Source organism: Aethalodelphis obliquidens, unplaced genomic scaffold (assembly GCF_003676395.1).
Source record: "Aethalodelphis obliquidens isolate GAN/ISIS:26980383/991018 unplaced genomic scaffold, ASM367639v1 scaffold6, whole genome shotgun sequence".
NCBI lineage: Eukaryota > Metazoa > Chordata > Mammalia > Artiodactyla > Delphinidae > Aethalodelphis > Aethalodelphis obliquidens.
Window position 1 is genome coordinate 1,955,544 of NW_020837950.1, and position 21,775 is coordinate 1,977,318.

Sequence of the window (21,775 nt, forward strand, 5' to 3'; positions counted from 1 at the left end):
CCTGCTGCCAAGGAGTGCAGGCATGTGATAAAGTGCTATTTTTCTACTCTGTATGACTAGTGAATTCAATGTGCCACATAATTCAGAAGTGAAAGAGAAGGGTTACTGACACAATGCCCATGGAAAGATTATGTACCTATTCTTGGATTAATTTAAATCTCCACTACATTATAGATGACGCTGTATACATTTGTAACTGAAGGGGGCTAATCTGATGTAAGAACACATGTGGCTCAATTGGGAAGGAAATTTCCATAGAGCAGAAGTTCCACTAATATGAAAGGGACTACTCATGTTATTTTTACAAAAGTATATCCCAAGTCCAGGGTCAATTCTAGCTGAAGCTTACATGGTTCCAAACCTAAACCTCTTCTGCTTTTCCACCATAAACATGAAATAATGGCTAGACCACACCAAAAAAGGGCCTAACGATCTAGATGGGTTACCTGTCCTCCAATTGGTTCAGCGTTTTAACAGATCTCCAAATTACCAAGAGACCCCACCAGACCAACTTTCTAATGAGACATGAAAGAAAAATGATACCAACACGTTTCCTAAATTTTTTCAAAATATAAGAGAATCAAACTCTAAAGTAGGTTGCCATGATATTCCTTTTTTCTTCCAATTTAAATGTCTACAGCAATTCTTGCATCCACAGAGATCCTCTTCATAAGAAGGAGATATTAAAGTGCCACATCAAAAACAACACTCATAACTCCCAAGCAATTTAAGAACAAAAACTCATTTCAAGTTCAGGAAAAGAAAATAAAAACAGACTTTAGATACTGTCAAGTATCTCAAATCACCTATAAAAAAATTAATGTAGAAAGATAAGAAACTATTTTTACATAGATTAACTACCCATACTAAGAAGATCTGAAAATTATTCCTTAATTTGGAACTGTCCTGCAAGCCAGCACAGTGTATCTTCCGTGACATATGTTCGAGACATAAGAGCATGAAAGATGACAGAAGATAACCTTATCAACTTCCAGGCACTTAGCTGAGGTCGCTCATTTGAGATTAAACAAGATAATTATAAACTTTAAATAATCATTTGGTTGGTTTCTTTAAAAACTCAGTCACATCATTTCAGAGTCCCACCCTCACACACCACAATGTCTCAAAATGGTATCAGATACGGGTTAAAGAAATTATGAAATAGCCATGCAGTGAGATTACCAAAGCAATACTGTAGAAGAAACATTATGGTATGGAAGATTGCTTACAATGCATTCACTGCTCAGCACCAAAGCACACAAGGTTAGCAAAAGAACCTCATTCTTGTTCCACCCCCGCAAAAAAAAAAAAGGAAGTTTTAAAAATGGTCTGTAAAGATATATATGAGATATATTAGCACTGGTAATCCATAACATGTAAATAAACTTCAAAAGGTACAATTAAAACTTGTTTGATTCTTATTTTTGCCTATTTGTATTTTCAAGTTACCCCATCCTTCACATAACATTTTTATAATAAGAAAAAATTGTTTAAATCTAAAAACACATGTATACAAATGTTTGCACAAACCAGGCTACATTCTGGTTACTGTGGTAGCCTTACAGCAAACTCTCAAAAGCAAGTAAATAAATCAGAGAAAGGAGGTCTATTTAGCACTAGCTTTATTTAATGTTGAAGAATTCCAGTAATTTAGTATAGGAGTAGGTCTAATAGAATCCACCTAGAAGGAAAAAAGAAAAGAAAAAACAGAAAAACACTAAACAGCAAAGCTTCTCAAGTAAAACATGATAAGTGTGTTAGCAGTAATTTAGCCTCTACCGCAAGTATGGTTTGGACACCCAAAGGTTTGGAAGGCCCTATCATCTTTAAAAAATGGAAATAGAAAGGCTAACATGTTAAGAGGTAGGAAGACATTTCCACCTTCCCAAAAGGCAAAGTCCTAGTAACTTTGTTCTCTTGACGCATGAGGATCTGGAAAGGTGCCCCAAACCCCCAAACTGGCACGGCCACCCCGGGTATTATTTCACCCTGGATAAAGTCACTGAAACTTCCAGCCAGGTGGATGACCCAGATGGCTGGCTGGCTGGCTGGCAGACTGTCCAAAGCCATCTAGCTACACGGCTGTCCTGTTAGGTCTACCCTCACCTACGGCAAATGGTGGGCTGCACGTGTGCTTTATTTGCACAGTGTTGCACTTAGGGTGGCTTCTCCCTGGAAGAAGGATAGTTTAGCTATCCATAACTGGATTTAACTATGACCCAAAATAAAAAAATACATAAAAAGCAGCTCAGATTCTGTAGATGTGGTCAAAGGGAAACATTCCCATGAAGAAGCCTCATTCTGGATGATTGATTACTTTGACCGATTTGGGTATATTGTATGATCTATAAATAATCGCTTACAGCAGACAGGATGTTAAGTATATGATGCCGTGGTTTAGAAATAATACAGTATTTAGCATTTCCTTAAATTGTTTCAATCCCCTGTTAACACTCTGCCATAAATGGAGGGAAATCGGTGATTTAGAGAATTAATTTGGTGTAGAGTTCAGCAGTTGTTTGGATATCCAATCGAGCTTAACATTCCCTGTGTTCCGTGTAATCCCAAAGATGAAAGGCAAGCGCTTTCATTCTCTAGACCTTACTTGTCCTGATGGCCTTGCTGTACCACCACCTGAGTACCACCATACTCTCACTCAACTGATAGGTCTGTCATTAATGGATAGACCTTTGAGATTGGAGAGGGATCTATTTATGGCTCCCAGATAACATTTGCTACAAATTTTAAATTCATAATACTGATCTGGAAATGCTACCAGATAACATTTTATAATGCTACTAGTGTCATTTTAAGTTACTGGCCAATCAAAACCATAATGAGATATCTCCTCACACCTGTCGGCATGGCTATTATCGAAAAGACAAGAAAACAAGTGTTGGCAACAATGTGGAGAAAGAGAACTCTTGTATCCTGCTGGTGGGAACGTAAATTGGTATAACCATTATGGAAAACAGTATGGACGTTTCTCAAGAAATTAAAAATAGAACCACCATGTGATCCATCAGTCCTACTTCTGGGTATAAATTCAAAGGAAACAAAACTGTTATCTCGAAGGATTATCAGTACTCCCACGTTCACTGCAGTAATATTCACAACAGCCGAGGTATGGAAACAACCTAAATTTCTTTCAGTGGATGAATGAATAAAGAAAATGTGGTGTGTGTGTGTGTGTGTGTGAGAGAGAGAGAGAGAGACAGGGGGGCCAAGTGGATAATCAGGGTTAAAATACGTGTTTGGCCTCTTATTTGTCCTGGATCTGATAAAAACCTTTACTGTATGACATTGATTGTAACCAAAGAGACCATTAGGTTTCTAATCCATTATCACAGGCTACCTACAGAATCTTGGTGATGTCACTTTTTCTAAACATTTGCAGGAATTTTGGAAAGAGTAGCGCCTATTAAGAAAGCACTTTTGGGTAGTTTTATAGTTCTTAGAACTCTATTTTCCTCCCGATTTTGATCTGAAAGGGAAACAAATGGCCATTTTCACCGAAGATATCAAACTTCTTTTCAGAACTAAGAATCTGATTTCTGTATACACCTTCAATAAGCAATTCAAGACTAATTATAGTAATGCAAGTTTAATGCAAAGAATCACTGATTTTTTGGTTTCATTTTCTGGCCATTATAAACCACCTTTAATGTCAGTGAGCCTACTTACCAGACCCACGTAAATCATGGCTTGTTAGAGAAGTTAAAAACAGTATTAAAACATTTTCAAGGAGGTCCCTGGTGGCACAGTGGTTGAGAGTCCGCCTGCCGATGCAGGGGACACGGGTTCGTGCCCCAGTCTGGGAAGATCCCACATGCCGCGGAGCGGCTGGGCCCGTGAACCATGGCCGCTGGGCCTATGCGTCCGGAGCCTGTGCTCCGCAACGGGAGAGGCCGCAGCAGTGAGAGGCCCGCGTACCGCCAAAACAAAAAACATTTTCAAGTTTAACACGTACATATTTCTCTCTTAAAGGCTACACGTAAGTGATTAGAACACAAACACACACACACACACACACACACGCACGCACAATATCCTCAAATCTACATGTGGAATTTTCAAAACAAATGGGTTCTTCAACCACCAAACATTTAACTCTTCAAAATCAAGGATCTTCCTGAGCATTTCTCATAGCTGAATCTATTAAGCAATTATGCATCCCTGTCACTGAGTGAAAGTAGCCTGAATTCCTACACTAATGGCATGCATTTATTATTCTGATTTTTATTCATTCTAGTTTTTGCAGAGCACAGTTCCTTTCACCCTTGGGGCTAAGCTTATTTACAGAATAAAACATGCAGCAGATCTACATATGTAATTTGGCTCAGCTAAAATGGTATGTCAAAATAGACACAACTGGTCCAAGTTTAAATTTTAAAACTATTTTTAGCTTTTGATTTTAAATGTAACATTAAAAAAAAATCTTGCCCCATGATACATCAACTAGAATTTTCTTTTTCAATCCAAAAAATAAAGTTAACAAAGAAATTAGCTAACTATATCTGTGAAGAGCAATCGGGACATACTTCATAAGAAACAGATAAAAGATTCACACAAAAATGCTACCTCTGTCAAAGCATTTGGAGGTCAAGAAATCCAACATGTTAGGTAAGTGAAATAAATGCCTTTATAGTCAGCTTAGTGTTTGTAATAAACTGACATCAATGAAGAGACTCCCTGAAGAGCTTAACCTACGAGGGCAGACACTACACACCCTCATCCGTGTGCCCAGTGCCATGAAGCAGGAGCTCAGTACGTGCTGGGAGGTATCTGCGACCCAGGCCCCAGAATATACAATAGAAAAGGCCTCCTGCGCTAACACGGAATCCAAGAAGGGATCATTTGGGACAGTTCAGGCCATTTCCTCTCTAGTTTCAAACAGGCGTGAATTCACCAGCAGAGGTCATTAACACCGATCCTATCGGATGGCAAATTAGGCTGGTAAGTAAAAAGGTAGCAATTTTGTCACCCTGAGAAAAGTAAGGGTGACTTCAGAGATGTCTTTCTAAGGTCAGTGACTCATGACTGACTGGCAGACCACACACACTGGCAAATGGAAGCAGGAAAAAGGGGGAAAGAGACAGATCTTAATGCACCCTGGACCTTGAAGCCAGGGAAAGAGAAATGCAAACGACACGACTATATAAAATTCCCAACTACTAAGCTTCTCAAAGTGAGGCCTGTCGAGTAGGCCATGTCCATGATCTACTGGTACTGGGGACCTAAGCACAGAAACCGAGACTAAGCAATTTGACTTAATCGTATCTGTTGAATCTAATAATAAAAAAAATCCATTCTTGGATTTCATATATCTTTGCTCTTTTCCATCTCACTTTTCTAGTGGCTGGTTCTTTCTGTATTTTATAAGAAGTGTTGATCCAGAAGGAATTGGAAATTAAAAATACAAAAGGTCCTTTACCACAGACAGTTTGAGAAGTACTGCACTACAACACCCTAAATAAAGTTTCGTACGGACAGTACGGATATGACGCTTGCAAGGATACTGATTTACCTGCAATCATCTCTTCAATTACTTGAACAGTAAGCAGGTAGTTTTGCCCATGTGTAATACACTAAACTCTTCTGATTAACATCTGAATTAATCTAGAGATATTTGAATTGCAGGCCAATGAGATATTTGAATTGCAGGCCAATCAAAACTGTTCCCGGGAACTGAGATGTTAATTAACGTGTTTCCCTTGGAAAAGGAGAGTTCTGTGGTCATACAAATGTGAGAGATATGCTCATTTCCATGCCTCCTCCTGGGCAGGCAAAATACACGTTAGCGTATGAAGGATGCCGAGAAGGTCTGCAGTTAAGAAAAATGTTTATGCAGATGTGATGATCTTTGTCTAAATACACGTTAACACCTTGTTCAGGAAACACGATTTTGGAAATGCTGGAATTGACAAAGGACTCCAGATTAGCAATCAGAAACCTGTCTTGAGTGTCACTTGTTAGCTGCTTCCTGTCTTCATTTGTAAAGGGATCACGCTCACCACCCCACCACGCCAGTGAGCGGCTGCATCAGTGAAGGAACGATGGAAAATCACTCTATGCAGCAAGTAATAAGCTCCTGGAGGACAGGGAATTGGCTCCCATCCTGCACCCCAACACACACAAACTGTTACTAAGCTGCTCTCTAGGGAATGTTCCAGGTTGTCTCCTCACGCCCCCCCGCCCCTCCCTGCCATGCCCCGGATGGCTAATTCCGATGGTCATTTTCTGGGCTGGTCCCTTGAGACCTCCTGCCTCTGGTCCCCTGGCTGGTGTGGTGTGGCAGGCACCTGCCACCCTTCCTGGGAAATGCAGGGGGCCCCAGAGCAGAGCCAAGAGCGGGCCCTACACTTGGCAAAAGTCCCAGCTGGTGAGCACAGCCCCAGGCATCAGCCTCTGTGCAGAGAAGCTGCCCCAAGACATTGTGGGATGTGGGCCACACAGGGCTCAGGTGTTCAGGTTCCCACGTCCACTGCCATCCTCCCCCACCCTAAACCACCTGTGCCCTTCTCCCACAGCCTCCACGTGACACGCAGTAGGGACCCACTGAGCTGAGCGATACTGCATTCATCTCACACAAAGAATACCCCAACGTGGGCTTCCCTGGTGGCGCAGTGGTTGACAGTCCGCCTGCCGATGCAGGGGATGCAGGTTCGTGCCCCGGTCCGGGAAGATCCCACATCCCACATGCCACGGAGTGGCTGGGCCCGTGAGCCATGGCCGCTGAGCCTGTGCTCCGCAACGGGAGAGGCCACAACAGTGAGAGGCCCGCATACCGAAAAAAAAAAAAAAAAAAAATACCCCAACCCGAAAGAGAAAGCGTTGTAACAAGAAATTGTTTGTCAGGGCTTGATAGCACTTCTTTCCCACCTAATACCATAATCTAGCTCCTATTCAACCTCCGGCTCCCCATTTCAACAATCAGTAAGAATACATTCTCCCTCAAACTGTTTGCTATTTTTAACTTCTATGGCTCCTCTGTTGACTTCAAAGGCAACACCCAGCATCTGAGCACCAGCTACAAGGTCATGTGGTTAGTGAAATGTAGGACAAGGAATTGGTTTTTGTACACAGTCTTCCAACCACCAAACCACGAGGTCTTTGTTAAGGTCAAATTATCATGAAACGTTATTGACCCAGTACACAATGAACTCAGTGCAGCAGCTGTTACAAACACTAGCCACAACTTAAAAGAATAAAAAAATAAAAAGATAAGCAGCCATTCGTTCTACTCACTGTTCACGTAAACATTAAATGTCACGGAAGAATTCGCATCAGAATTGGACACGAGAAACGTGTAAGTGCCTCCTTCGGTCCCTTTTAATCTGGTTAGATGAAGTTCACTTACATATCTACAAAGAAAGGACAACCCATCAGTCACCTGTGGATGGCCTGCCTCGGGGCGTGTGGCTTTATCAGTTTCTACCTGAAAATACACGCTTATTTTGGAAAAATATGCCCCACTTAATTCAGTATTAACAAGATCCACATTAACAAACAAGAACACACACATATATTTCATTGGGGACAGATGCTTGGCGTGTGAGAATACAGAGTGGGGAAAGGCTCTCTCGGCATAAAGGCAACCTCACAGAGATGGCAGCCTCTTCCGCTTCCTGAGCTGTCCCCACGGCCGCATCCTTCTCTGCCCTGGTCCTCTGTTCAACCTCCCTCTCATCGGTGTCCTGAACTCGCCCGCCCTGCTTTAACGGCACCTGCCTGGCAAAACGCCAGGCTGGCAGGCATCTCCACGTAGGTGTCTCCATGCAGATGCTTCAGGGTCACACGGCAAGGTCAATACCGCTGCCCTCACCTTCCTTCTTGTGACACCACTGTCTCCCGGCTTTCCTCCTTCCCCCCCCCCCCCCCCCCCCGCTGCTTCTTCCCAGTGTCCTCTGCAGCATGTGCTATTCGACCTTCTGTTTCACAGCAAGGACATCGTAGATGGCTGTGATAACTGAGCACGCGGTACCACCATCGGGGGCGTTACTGACACGGACTCCAGCATGGACGGAGCACCCTGGGCGCCCCTTGACCCCCACAACCGATTCGACACGCGGTGGGTGGTTCAGTCTCTCCTCTCACACTGCATGTGCTCCCTGGGCAATCCACGCTCCCCTGAACTACTTACTGTCTGCTCACAAATCCTGACCTCTAGTCCAGACCTCCCTGTCCTATGTCTTCCTTCCTCTACAGACCTATGCTCACGTCCCACCCTCCCAGTCCAGAGTGTCCCTGTGACTGGACTGTGGCTCACCCACACCCTTTCTTCTCTCCTTTCCCCTCTCTACCCTGTTCCCCCCAACTCCCCGCCAGGTCTCTCTCTCCTTTAATGAAGACCTTGCCTGTGAATCCCTCCCGCAGGCGCTGCATCCAGGGAACCCGACCTACGATACATTCTACCTGAACATCCCCGCTCAAGATCCCACAGTCAACCTCAAATTCAACAAACCCCAAGCTGAGCTCATTGCCTTTGCCCCCTCCCTCTCCCCTCCCCCTCGAATAGTATTGCCTCTTACCATCCAACCTGGCTGCCACAACCAGACTCCTGAGAGCATCTTCAGCTCCTGCCTCTTTCCTAGCCCTTCGATCACCTTTAAGGAGGAATCCTGGACACCTCCCAATCCACGCTCTTCTCTCCAACCCTTAGACCGAGGCCCAGGACAGCATCCTTTCTTATCCACACTCTTACAACAGCCAAGAGCTCCTGACTAGGAAAAAATACTAACTCTATCTAGGCACCTACCTCTTATCAGCCTTGGGCTCTTGTTCAGATTAACACACCTAGGTCTCAGATTCCTCTTCTATAGAAAGAAGGGAAGTAAGAGTGCCTCCTCATCGGATTTGTGAGGACCAAAATTATTGAGTTAATGTACATGAGGGACTTTGAACAGCACATGGCAGGAAAAAAGCACACACAGCTTACATGAAATGTCACTATTGCTACTGTTTTTATTATAAGTGTTTTGAGGATCAAATGAGAGGTTTGGGGCTTCCCTGGTGGCGCAGTGGTTAAGAATCCGCCTGCCAATGCAGGGGACACGGGTTCGAGCCCTGGTCCAGGAAGATCCCACATGCCACAGAGCAACTAAGCCCGTGCACCACAACTACTGAGCCTGTGCTCTACAGCCCGCGAGACACAACTACGGAGCCCATGTGACACAACTACTGAAGCCCAGGCGCCTAGAGCCCGTGCTCCGCAACAAGAGAAGCCACGACAATGAGAAGCCCATGCACCGCAACAAAAAGTAGCCCCTGCTCACCGCAACTAGAGAAAGCCCGCACGCAGCAACGAAGACCCAACACAGGCATAAATAAATAAGTAAGTAAGTAAAAATTTAAAAAAAAAAAAGAGAGAGAGAGGTCTGATGTAAAAGAAACTTGGGTTCACTGCCTGGCCCAAAGATGCTTAATGATTCTTAGTTTTCCTACAGTCTTAAAAAAAATGATTAAAGGCACTAACATTTCTCTTTCTCTGAAGAGAATTATTTAATGTGTCCCTAGTATATGCTAGTCACTGCTTTGAACTACCCTCAGAACTCTAGGAGAGAACTATCCTCCAATTTACAAACAAGAAAACTCACGCATGGACTTTTCTGTGTGCTCTAAACACACAGCAAAATGAAATGATGACGACTCAGGAAGCAGCCCCAAACTTCCTTCCGTATCAGCTGTCCTCTCATACACTGACGGGTCACAGAAACAGGATCCGGTAAGCCAAGGGGACGGGGTGGGGGGAACGTGTAATTCCCCAAACAAGGCCCTTTTCTTACCTGATGTTACTTTCATTGTCAGACTTGGGGTAATCTTCCCACTTGTCAGTGGAAGTTCTGTTCATGTATATCCACTGTCGGTGTTCAGGTTTGGGATATGCCTCATACTCAACAATCAAATCCACATTCTCGCCATCGTTTACAAATACTGTTGTATTCATCATAGGGAAGATATTAATGAATCCTTTATCTAATCACAGCAGAATGAGACAGAAAGAAACTGTTATCCCCAAAATCTTGACAAATAACAAAACTTCACCTTTGGATTATAAAGATATTGACTGATTTCCATTATTAATTGGCAATGACAAGTAAGAATTTTGACTAACCATTTTACATTTTATTTTGCTCTTGGAGAATCACGGTCATAAAGTGAGAAAGGACACACGTTGGAAATGTTTATTCTCTTATCTCTGTCTCTTAAGCAAGTCTGTTAAAGATCTAACACCATCTTAGAAGTCTTCTAGAACTACCAGTCCTGATGTTTATTAGGCTAACAAGTATTTGGACTAAATAGTTAGCCCATACCCAGATCCAATATAATTGTATATGTGATAAGAAGATGTCATAAATCAAGAAGGGGAAGAGAGCCCCGATATTTAATAAAAATGTTGCAAGAATGTCATTTAGTATTTAGAGAAAAATAAACTTAGATCTTCTTATCATATCATATATCACAAATGAATCAAGGACAGCATTTTAATAATTAAACCACATTTTTAACTAAACAACGGAATTTACTTCTATCAAAACTTTGTGGAGGGGAGGGCGAGGGGAGTTTTCTAGGCTTTTTAGAAGCAACCAAAGAAATAAAAATCCTAAAAGACAAATCTAAATACATAAACATTTTCAGAAAGTATCTATATATAGGAAAATTAATTAAGGTAATAGGAAAAAGAGGACATAAAAATATAGAAGGAAAAATAAACTGCTAATTTAAATAAGGCATTCCTTTTCACATATTGAAAGTAGCAAAACTTCAATAAAGCTGTTAAAAAATAATGTATATCCACTCTATGGAAAAATAGTAAAACTAATCTGAAATAAACTCCATAATTTTGCAAGTGTAATTAAAGTAGCACACTGAATTACACTTTGTAAATGGGTACAACTCTTGTGGAAAGCATTTAGCGATATAGATTTTTAAAAATTATCTACTTTTCAATTTAATCCAGAGAACTCTTCTTAGTGAGGTAGATGGCCACATGCAAAAAGAAGTGCTATTTACACTAGTCATAATAATTTAAAAAATGAGAAAATAGAGAACTGGCTAAGTAAATAAATCAGCCCTTAGAAATTATTATATAATAATAATAATATCAATACAAGGAAGAGCTTGAAAAAGACCATCATAAAATAATTGCCAATATCATATTTATAGCCTCCATTTATGGAAGGCTCACTATGTGCCAAGAACTGCCTTAAATTCTTTAGCATACACTTTGTTTAATAATTATGACAAACATTTAACTTATAACGATACTGAAAGAGAACGCTTGTAACCCCTAATCACAGATGAAAAAGAAATCAAGTCCTGGAAAGCCATATAGCTGGCGACCCAAAGCAGAGCCTACATGTGAATACAGGTCTGTAAGAAGCCAAGGCTGGTCTCTTTACTGTTGCACAGCCTAGAGTCTCCACATACTTTAAATGAGAAAGAGAGAGAACATAAAATTGTATGTATAATTAAAATCCTGTTGCATATAAAAATATAACCATATACCAAATCCTAAAAAAGCTTATATCAAGTTAGTGGAATTATGGAAGAGTTTTAATCTTCTATTTATTTTTCAAAATTTGAAAATTAATTATAACATTTTATATTGTCATTTAACCAAACAGTGCCATTGTCTTTGGCACTGTTTGGTTAAATATATTGATAGCCCCCATGAGGTTGACATGAGAGTCTTTGACTCTCCTTTAGTTTCCTACAGATTCAGAATAAAAAAATGGAGTCAAACTGTCCTTTGTATCAATGGAAAAAATATTTTTCAGGTGAAAATCAAAAACCATCCAAATGAAATTAAAACACCACTTTGTTCTAATACCTGAATCACAAATGGTACACCCCTGCCATTCTTTAAGCTAATTTAGATTAATTTTGAGGAAATAAATGTTTTGTCTGAATGTTACGTTAAATTTTCAGGTACTCAAGATCATAAATTCAAAGATATCGCACAATGCAAAATATTCAAACACCACAGACAACGATATTTCCACTGATTTCTCTCCCTATCATCATGTACAAAATACTAAAGTTCTCCTGAGTTTTCTATAGTCCAGTTTGCTCAATATAGTTCTATGTCCTATAATAGGACACAGCTTCAAATTCATGAAGTATAAGACTTTTAGACTCAAAGAACCCCACCTGGGTTTGTTACAGAGGATGATTTAAGAAATTGACGAGACATTAACATTTAATCAAGGGCAAACACTGTGCCAGGCACATCTGCAAAATATATGGCCTTTCTCCCTCCACAGCCTTGGGAGTTAGAGGCTATGTTTCTTGGAAGAGAAAATGCAGGCAGAGTTAAAGTGGGGTGTATTTGAAAGTTAAGTGGCAGAGCTCCAACTCAAAACCAGGTTGGGGCCACCCGGAAGCCTTTTTTGCGCCACTCCACACTGTGTCCAAATCCTACTCCCAGCCCCTAAAGAAATTATTTTTCTCTTTGTCTCTTACTGTTTGTCCCATCCCAACCCACTCCTGAAATAGTACAAAGCCAGATTCAGGTTTCACGGCCTCCAGTCTTTCCAGTTATACAGTTATATTCTTGGAAATTGATGAATGGATTTTAAAAATCTGATTACATACAACAATAAGCTCCAAACATCCTTACTAATTGCTTTCTGGAGCTGAAGCTGATATATCAACATGCTCCCTAATCAACTTAGCAAATTAGCACTTATGGAGTTTAATATTTTAAAAGCATAGCCTTTTATTCAAATTAATAAATGGTTCACAATCACATTTAGGGACAGAGTAGTACCCTTTCTCTGGGCTGGCTCTGTAATTGCAAGTAAAGTGTCTTTTTCACGTTCAGTCTGGTGAGATACTTTCCATTACAACATGGGCAGAAACGCCAAAATCATATGAGATTATTGTGGGATAAATCGCAGACCTCTAACATTGGTACATAAATTATTAAAGAAATATGGGGGAAAGGAGAGAAATGAAAACAAATATCACATCATTTTATTATTGCTCATGATGAATTTCACCACCCTACAAGTACTTAAAGTCAAGCGCTGAGAATATGGTTGCATTAAAAAGACAAGAAAATAGATTAAATGCAAACAGTACTAAAAAGACAAGAAAAGTATAAACAAAGTAATTTTAAAATTATTATTATTTTCAGTAATTCAAAATATCACACTCTGATCTCATTAAGTAGATGCTTGGGAAATAAATATTCAGTAAGTTCTAAAGCATGGAAGACTAAACCAGTTGTGTATGCCAGATATGATGGGGTTAGGGCACAGGTTACTATGTTTCAGTTTATGCTCTGTAGAATCAATGACCCATGCCTGGTGGGCTGCCTTCCTGAAGGTTTATGCTACAGCCTATAAGGCTGGAGGACAGGGTGAGGTCAGGGGTGTACTGAGGAGGAGAAGCCAATTCAGTCCTTCCTGCTACAAAGGGTGACTAGAGCCCATGAATCATAAAACAATAAACCAAAAGGCTGAGGAACCTCACCAGAAGATTCAGAGAAATACATTAAGCTCTAAGCATATGCCTTCCTCCACAGAGAAAAGTCTCCATCCATTTCCAAAGTCAAGTCATTCAGCAAGGACTAGAGTTTCTGGATAGGCTCAACCTACATTGTATTTGTTGAGGTAGGGGAGGTAAGCAGAGAATGACATGTTCAAACAGCTTCACGGTTACAACTTTCCACTTGCCTCTATTAAATTGGTAGAATTTGCTTTTGTGCTCTAGTTGGAAGAGGCTACGAAGATCATTTTCTTTCATATATTCATCCATTCATTCAGTAATAATAAAAACCCTAAGAATCTGTTCAACATTCCATTAACGTAAAAAGGAAACTATCTAGTAATTCCTTCATTCACTATGCCAGTAATTTATCCATTCCCAGAGATATTTACCTACTACTTCTAAGGTTGTTGTGACATTTGCTGATCCAAAAGTATTATTGGCATAACACATGAACACGCCAGAATCATTAACTCTTGCTGAGCTGATAGTCAATCTCTCCTGACGAAGAAAATTGAAGTCACCCTGATGCCAGCTATTCCTCTTCACCTGTTCTTTAGTCTGCTGGTTTCAGAAGGAGAGGGAAAAAAAAATCAAAGATTACCATAAAATTTATATTCAGGATCTTTCCTAGATAAATTAAAAATAGCAGCAATTAACTTCTCCGTATTAGCATTCATTATACACTACTTAAGTAAGTATAATAAAACATCATGACAAGTCTGTCATTGGAACACTTCATATTACAGGATTATATTGAAAGATAGTTATTACTGATGATTGTAAAAAATGAAAATTCATTTCTTAATAACCACAGCATACGTAATTCCAAATTCTCTGCAGTGCTAAATATTTTTTAACAGTGCCAAATTTTAGAAGTTCTTATATAAGAAATAATACAGGACACTGATATTTTAAAAGTCACCATATTTATATCCTATCAATACTTCCTGTTATGTATATATTTTTTCTATTCTACATCCCACTGGTTGAAAGAAAACACATCACTAGTAACAATCGTTCTATTTTATTAACATTTATATTATTTTCATGAATAAAAATAGACTTACAGTGTCTAAGACTAACTCGAAAATTCATCCTATAGTTCTTACCCAGCAGAATTTTGGCAAGTATTAAAGGGAGTTCTAAAGTATATAAGACATATAAGACAAAATCCCCAATTATTTACACATGAGCTGAAGAGAAAAGGTTGTGCATTTACTCTTGTGATATCACCATGCCACTGTTAATATTTATCTGCAGATAAGACATGGAGAGATTTCTCGTATGGAAAACGTCATGTGGAAACAACCGTAATATAAACTATAACCACTCTCTGAAAAGATTAAAAGGAATAGCATAGAGCTTTCTGCATCTTCCAAATTTTCTGTAACATGAACACATTCCTATTACGATGGGGGGAGGGAAGCAACTAAAAAAGAAACTAAACAGGAGCTGATATTGACATGGAACAAGATCAAGGGTGATTCCCTGGCCAGGCTATGGTGAACCTATTAGCATTAGACCATTCTGACAGTACTGTAAATCCGAACAGTCCTTCTGGAAAGCAACTTGGAAGCATGTTCAGACCACTGAGCAACTCCAGCAAATTTATCTCAAGGAAACAACTCAATAGAAAACAAAAGGTCCAAGATATTTACTGTGGTGAAAAATTGCAGATGACCTAAATGTATACCAGGTATCAAAATTATGAATATGTGAAAATAAGAAAAATGCTTCTTTTATGTAAAAAGCATAAAATGAGTGTACCTTAAGACAGCAACCATGTGTTAATACATATGCATGAGGGGAGAGAGAAAATAAACATGAAAAAAAATGTGGGCAATATAGCATTTGTAAGGACTAACCACTTGAGACTACTGAGCACTTGAAATGTAGTAGGTCCAAATTGAGTTGTGTTGCAAATATAAAATATGTCCTAGATTTTAAAGAGTTAATATGAAAAAAGTAGTGTAAAATATCCCATCAAAAATTTTTATGTTATGAATTTGGTAAAGTAGCAGGATACAAAATTAATGCACAGAAATCTCTAGCATTCCTATACATTAATGATGAAAAATCTGAAAGTGAAATCAAGAAAACACTCCCATTTACCATTGCAACAAAAAGAATAAAATATCTAGGAATAAATCTACCTAAGGAGACAAAAGACCTGTATGCAGAAAATTATAAGACACTGACGAAAGAAATTAAAGATGATACAAATAGATGGAGAGATATACCATGTTCTTGGATTGCAAGACTCAACATTGTGAAAATGACTCTACTACCCAAAGCAATCTACAGATTCAATGCAATCCCTATCAAACTACCACTGGCATTTTTCACAGAACTAGAACAAAAAATTTCACAATTTGTATGGAAACACAAAAGACCCCGAATAGCCAAAGCAATCTTGAGAAAGAAAAATGGAGCTGGAGGAATCAGGCTCCCTGACTTCAGACTGTACTACAAAGCTACAGTAATCAAGACAGTATGGTACTGGCACAAAAACAGAAATATAGATCAATGGAACAGGATAGAAAGCCCAGAGATCAACCCACACACATATGGTCACCTTACCTTTGATAAAAGAGGTAAGAATATACCGTGGAGAAAAGACAGCCTCTTCAATAAGTGGTGCTGGGAAAACTGGACAGCCACATGTAAAAGAATGAAATTAGAACACTCCCTAACACCATACACAAAAATAAACTCAAAATGGACTAAAGACCTAAATGTAAGGCCAGACACTATGAAACTCTTAGAGGAAAACATAGGCAGAACACTCTATGACATAAATCACAGCAAGATCCTTTTTGACCCACGTCCTAGAGAAATGGAAATAAGAACAAAAATAAACAAATGGGACCTAATGAAACTTAAAAGCTTTTGCACAGCAAAGGAAACTATAAACAAGATGAAAACACAACCATCAGAATGGGAGAAAATATTTGCAAATGAAGCAACTGACAAAGGATTAATCTCCAAAATTTACAAACAGCTCATGCAGCTCAATATCAAAAAAACAAACAACCCAATCCAAAAATGGGCAGAAGACCTAAAAAGACATTTCTCCAAAGAAGATATACAGATTGCCAACAAACACATGAAAGAATGCTGAACATCATACATCATTAGAGAAATGCAAATCAAAACTACAATGAGATATCATCTCACACCAGTCAGAATGGCCATCATCAAAAAATCTACAAACCATACATGCTGGAGAGGGTGTGGAGAAAAGGGAACCCTCTTGCACTGTTGGTGGGAATGTAAATTGATGCAGCCACTATGGAGAACAGTATGGAGGTTCCTTAAAAAACTAAAAATAGAACTACCATATGACCCAGCAATCTCACTACTGGGCATATACCCTGAGAAAACCATAATGCAAAAAGAGTCATGTACCACAAGGTTCATTGCAGCTCTATTTACAATAGCCAGGACATGGAAGCAACCTAAATGTCCACTGACAGATGAATGCATAAAGAAGATGTGACACATATATACAATGGAATATTAGCCATAAAAAGAAACTAAATTGAATTATTTGCAGTGAGGTGGATGGACCTAGAGTCTGTCATACAGAGTGAAGTAAGTCAGAAAGAGAAGAACAAATACTGTATGCTAACACATATATATGGAATCTAAAAAAAAAAAAGGTCATGAAGAACCTAGGGGTAAGACGGGAATAAAGATGCAGACCTACTAGAGAATGGACTTTAGGATACAGGGAGGGGGAAGGGTAAGGTGGGACGAAGTGAGAGAGTGGCATGGACATATAGACACTACCAAACGTAAAATAGATAGCTAGTGGGAAGCAGCCGCATAGCACAGGGAGATCAGCTCCGTGCTTTGTGACCACCTAGAGGGGTGGGATAGGGAGGGTGTGAGGGAGGGAGACACAAGAGGGAAGAGATATGAGAACATATGTATAACTGATTCACTCTTGTTATAAAGCAGAAACTAACACACCATTGTAAAGCAATTATACTCCAATAAAGATGTTAAAAAAATTGTTTTAAATGTTAATTATATGATAAAATATTTTGGATATATTGGGTGAAATAAAATACATTAAAATCAATTTTACTTTTTTTTTTTTTTTTTTACTCTGTCATGTGCCTACTAGAAAATTTTAAATTACATAGGAAGCTCACATTCTATTTCTACTGCACAGCGCTGCTAATGTACAGTGGTAGAATTATAGCTATTTCTCTTTTTTTCTCATGTTATTATATTTTTGGAAATTTTTTTCACTAAAATAAGCATACATAAAAGCTGACTGCCAAAGTTGAATGTTTTGGAATCAAAAAGAAGAGAAACCTGCTTGGTTAACTAACTGTGAGATCTTGGCCAAGTCAAGGATGCCACTATGGTCTAAGCTTTTGTTTCTAAAAAGCAATGAGAGAATAAAGGTCTTTAAAGGTCTTTCCGGTTTGGAGCACTATGTCGACTTGAAGATAATCCCTTCTAAGAGATTCTTCTAATAATTGGCAGAAAGCTGACATTTTCCTGCCTAAGAGTAATTGTTAAGAAGAGACAAAGGGGAAGTGACATTTTTCTCTGGCCTCTTCCAGTCCATCATACAGACTTCTCCTCGGCAAAGGCAGAGTGGCAATGGACAGGTCACAGACTATATTCTAGATTCCCGGTATCTTCCTTCTAGTTCCTGCAAGAGCCCAAGAGTCCCTGTTTAGGGAGCTAAACAGGACAATGAATACATTGGTGCTAGAAGGAATAGTTTGTTAATAATTGATACATCATCAGCACCCAAACCCGAAGGCCATAATTTAGGATACTGTCAAAGATCATAATAAAAGCAAGCAAAAATATGAGGGTTTAGAAGCCTTAGAAAAGCTAACCAAGATTCACAGTGTTGAATAAACTCCAAGACTCTCTTACGTTTTAAAACAAACAGTTGCAAAAATACTACAAGAGTTGTTTTACCCTAAATTTCATTGTGAATTAAACTTATTCTAAATGATCCAGATCAAATACTATGGATTTTTGAAAGAATCTGATAGTGCTATAACAGTGCTAGGTATTCCAAATTAAGCCAAAGGATATCAATAAAAGATTCATGGAGGAACCCTGGCATACAGCCATGAGCCCCATCTGCAAGTCACACATTACATATTGTTTGCATGTGATTTGCTCTTCCTTAACCCTTTGAGGTGCTCACTGGGATTTCCCCAAAGAGTTCCCAACACTGCAGGCTTATCTACCAGCACCAGCGGATTAATTGGGAATGGCATGCAGGACTCCTGGGAAAAAGTGGTTCAGAATCAAACTGCCTGGGGCAATTTAATTCTCATCTCAAAAAGGCTAATTTTCAAGTTATGGAGAGGCTCAGTTACGCACCCCGTAAATTGTTCTCTCATCTGAAATCAAGGATCATAGAAAGGCAATTAATATGGGACTGTGCTCTATAAGGTTAGTCAAAAATTCGTGTGTAAGCTATTGGTTTTATGACAGGACTTGTTTCTCTGACCCACTGGTTCCATTCTCCTGTTAATGGCAGGCTTCACTTAGCAAGGTATCCATCACAGGTCTACATGAACGCCATCATAACGGTCTGCATTATGCTAATCACCATAGTTACTTGTTTAGCAAAGGATTCTCTAAACAGGCATGAAACTGCCAATGTTGAATACAGAGCATGAGGCGGAAGAAGAGGAAGAGGAGGATGAAAAGACAGTATTTCCTTTCTTCCAACGTAATACGCATTTGTGTACTCAAGAAAAACTACCATGATAGCAAATTAACTAGCTGGCCAAGATCATTCAAACAAAAATTATTAAAAACTCAGTCACGGGCTTCCCTGGTGGCGCAGTGGTTGAGAATCCGCCTGCCGATGCAGGGGACACAGGTTCGAGCCCTGGTCTGGGAAGATCCCACATGCCGCGGAGCAACTAGGCCTGTGAGCCACAACTACTGAGCCTGCGCGTCTGGAGCCTGTGCTCCACAACAAGAGAGGCCACGATAGTGAGAAGCCCGCGCACCGCGATGAAGAGTGGCCCCCGCTTGCCACAACTGGAGAAAGCCCTCACGCAGAAATGAAGACCCAATTGCAGCCAAAAATAAATAAATAAATAAATAAATAAATAAATTATTTTTAAAAAGTAACAAATGTTCAAGTATAGTTGGCGTCTTTAAAAAAAAACTCAGTCAATGGGAATCTTAAGGCAAGATATTAGGGAAACCGGACATTTTAAAGACCTTGTTATTAATATGAGTATTAGAGAGGGAGAAAAACCTTCAAATATAACTGGCTAAAATTTATTTAATTTTAAGATATGCCTAACACGGTATCTGACATACAGTAGACATTCAATATGCATTTGTTAAACGAATGATAACCTAAACGTGTCCAAATGTTTCAGATTGATGACAACCATTTTATTAATAGCGACTAAAACAAATAGAAAACCATTAGCAACCTGATCTCGGGTAAGCAGGCTCAAAGGAGGAAATCAGATGCATACAAAAAGAAATCTCTCAAAGGGACAGGCCTCTCTGTGGCAGAGGGAAGGGCTTCTTGGCTGACATCTGAGACCATTGATTTATGTTTTTAATATGGAAGGAAAAAAACTGGCAACTTTCCCCAATATTTTAAATAATCTGGCCTGAACAGTTGCCATAGTAGCTTTAAAAATCAAGGTAGTTACTCACTGAACCATTAATTTTTTTTTCCCCCCACAAAAGTCATTCAAAGAAACAGCATGGAGTAATAACAAGTCTGAAGTTTTCTCTACGACTTTCTCAAAATAAATTTACAAAATGACATTTCTTTGTTACTCATAATGAATGTACACATCTACCTATGGTGCAATGAAAGGGGTAAATACACATCATCTGTACACACTCCAGAGAGTTCCACCTCTGACAGACACACCAGCTGAGCCATCCCCAGGACAATTAACAGACTTTTCTAGAATATGTAAAAGAATGTATACGTATGTATAACTGAATCACTTTGCTGTACAGCAGAAATTAACACAACATTGTAAATCAACTCTACTTCAAGAAAATAATTTTTTTTTAAAAATGGACTCTTTTAAAGAAAAACCTTCAACTCTCCCACACAGAGAGAATGATACATTGAGGCAAATGGAGAAAACAATCCACTCACCTGGCTGTTTTCCCTTATCCACATTGATTCCACAGAGCTAGACACGTCTTTTATCAAGCACATCACTGCAAATTCTTCCCCTTCCCTGAGAAGATAGCTGGCTTTGGACACAGACACAACAGGCACAGCTCTGATGGCTAGAATAAAACAAAACGTGGCCCTCAAATAACTGGCTGTAGTATAGCATAACGTTTTAACTTACCGTTTTTCCTCAGCTCACTTTGTGGTCTTTTAAATAAGATATAAAGTAGGGTACTAACCGATCTGTATTACTTGTATATTTGAAGACATCAGCAATGAAATTGTACATCCCTCAAGTAACTTCATTAACACCGAGTGAAAAAGATAGACTGTCTACTTTGAGATTATGATAATCCTGAGCAATGCTATTTTGAAATAGGTAGAAGCCCTGGCATAGTGAAGCTGCATTCATCTTTATTTGACTTGCTGGTTTCATGAGAATGTGACCAACAACTAATTATATTCTTTTAACCAAACAGGCATCTTTCCCACGTGCTATAAAAATAACGTCTTATTTCTTAAAATCACAGGTTTTAAATAATCAAACTTGCCTTAATTCCAAAGAGCATCCTTTTCCAAAAGCCTTAATAAAAACTACTCAATAGCTAAATGCCAACTGGTGTTGAGTTAGATGATCTCTGAAATACAAAAATCTGGGTATCTTCCAGCTATCAAAATAGTCTACGTAATGCCACGTTAAGAACAAGGTCCAAAGTCAGCTGGTACTTTCCTCCTCAGATTGTGAATAGTTTGAGAAGGTATTAAAATTAAATAGCTGAGGAGGAATCAATTCATAGACCAATAGTAAATCAAGGAGTGAATAATCTGTATGCTAATCTTTTCAGTGTAACTAAGGCTTCCCAATGAGTTTCTCTTGGAAGGAACAGTTTGTGCAATTATGAAACTTTGGGATGTCCTGATGTCAGTAGGTTTAAAGACCGTTCCCAGGACCATCTGAATGCCCATCCCTGGTAGACACACCCAGCTGGAGGTGGTCATGGACCCAACACATGGGATGGAGGCTGTGAAATAAAGTATTCACAAGCAGCCAGCATTATTTTGAGGCTGGGCGAAACGATACAAGAAGCTACCTGAGTGACATACTGAGTTGGACCAGTGAGA

General features: G+C 39.4%; 1 protein-coding gene across 4 annotated transcripts in view; it reads right to left on the minus strand.

The window, feature by feature from the left end:
- Positions 1-21,775, minus strand: part of KIT (KIT proto-oncogene, receptor tyrosine kinase) — an 85,817-nt gene that overhangs the window by 22,565 nt on the left and 41,477 nt on the right. For 2 of the 4 annotated variants that reach the window (XM_027102927.1, XM_027102929.1), the window contains exons 4-7: positions 20,633-20,769; positions 13,887-14,058; positions 9,786-9,975; positions 7,249-7,364 (exon numbers count right to left, since the gene is read on the minus strand). In XM_027102927.1, the coding sequence (XP_026958728.1) occupies positions 7,249-7,364; positions 9,786-9,975; positions 13,887-14,058; positions 20,633-20,769 (615 nt within the window). The remainder of the gene's footprint in view (positions 1-7,248; positions 7,365-9,785; positions 9,976-13,886; positions 14,059-20,632; positions 20,770-21,775) is intronic. The other 2 variants (XM_027102930.1, XM_027102928.1) reach the window with 1 other exon arrangement.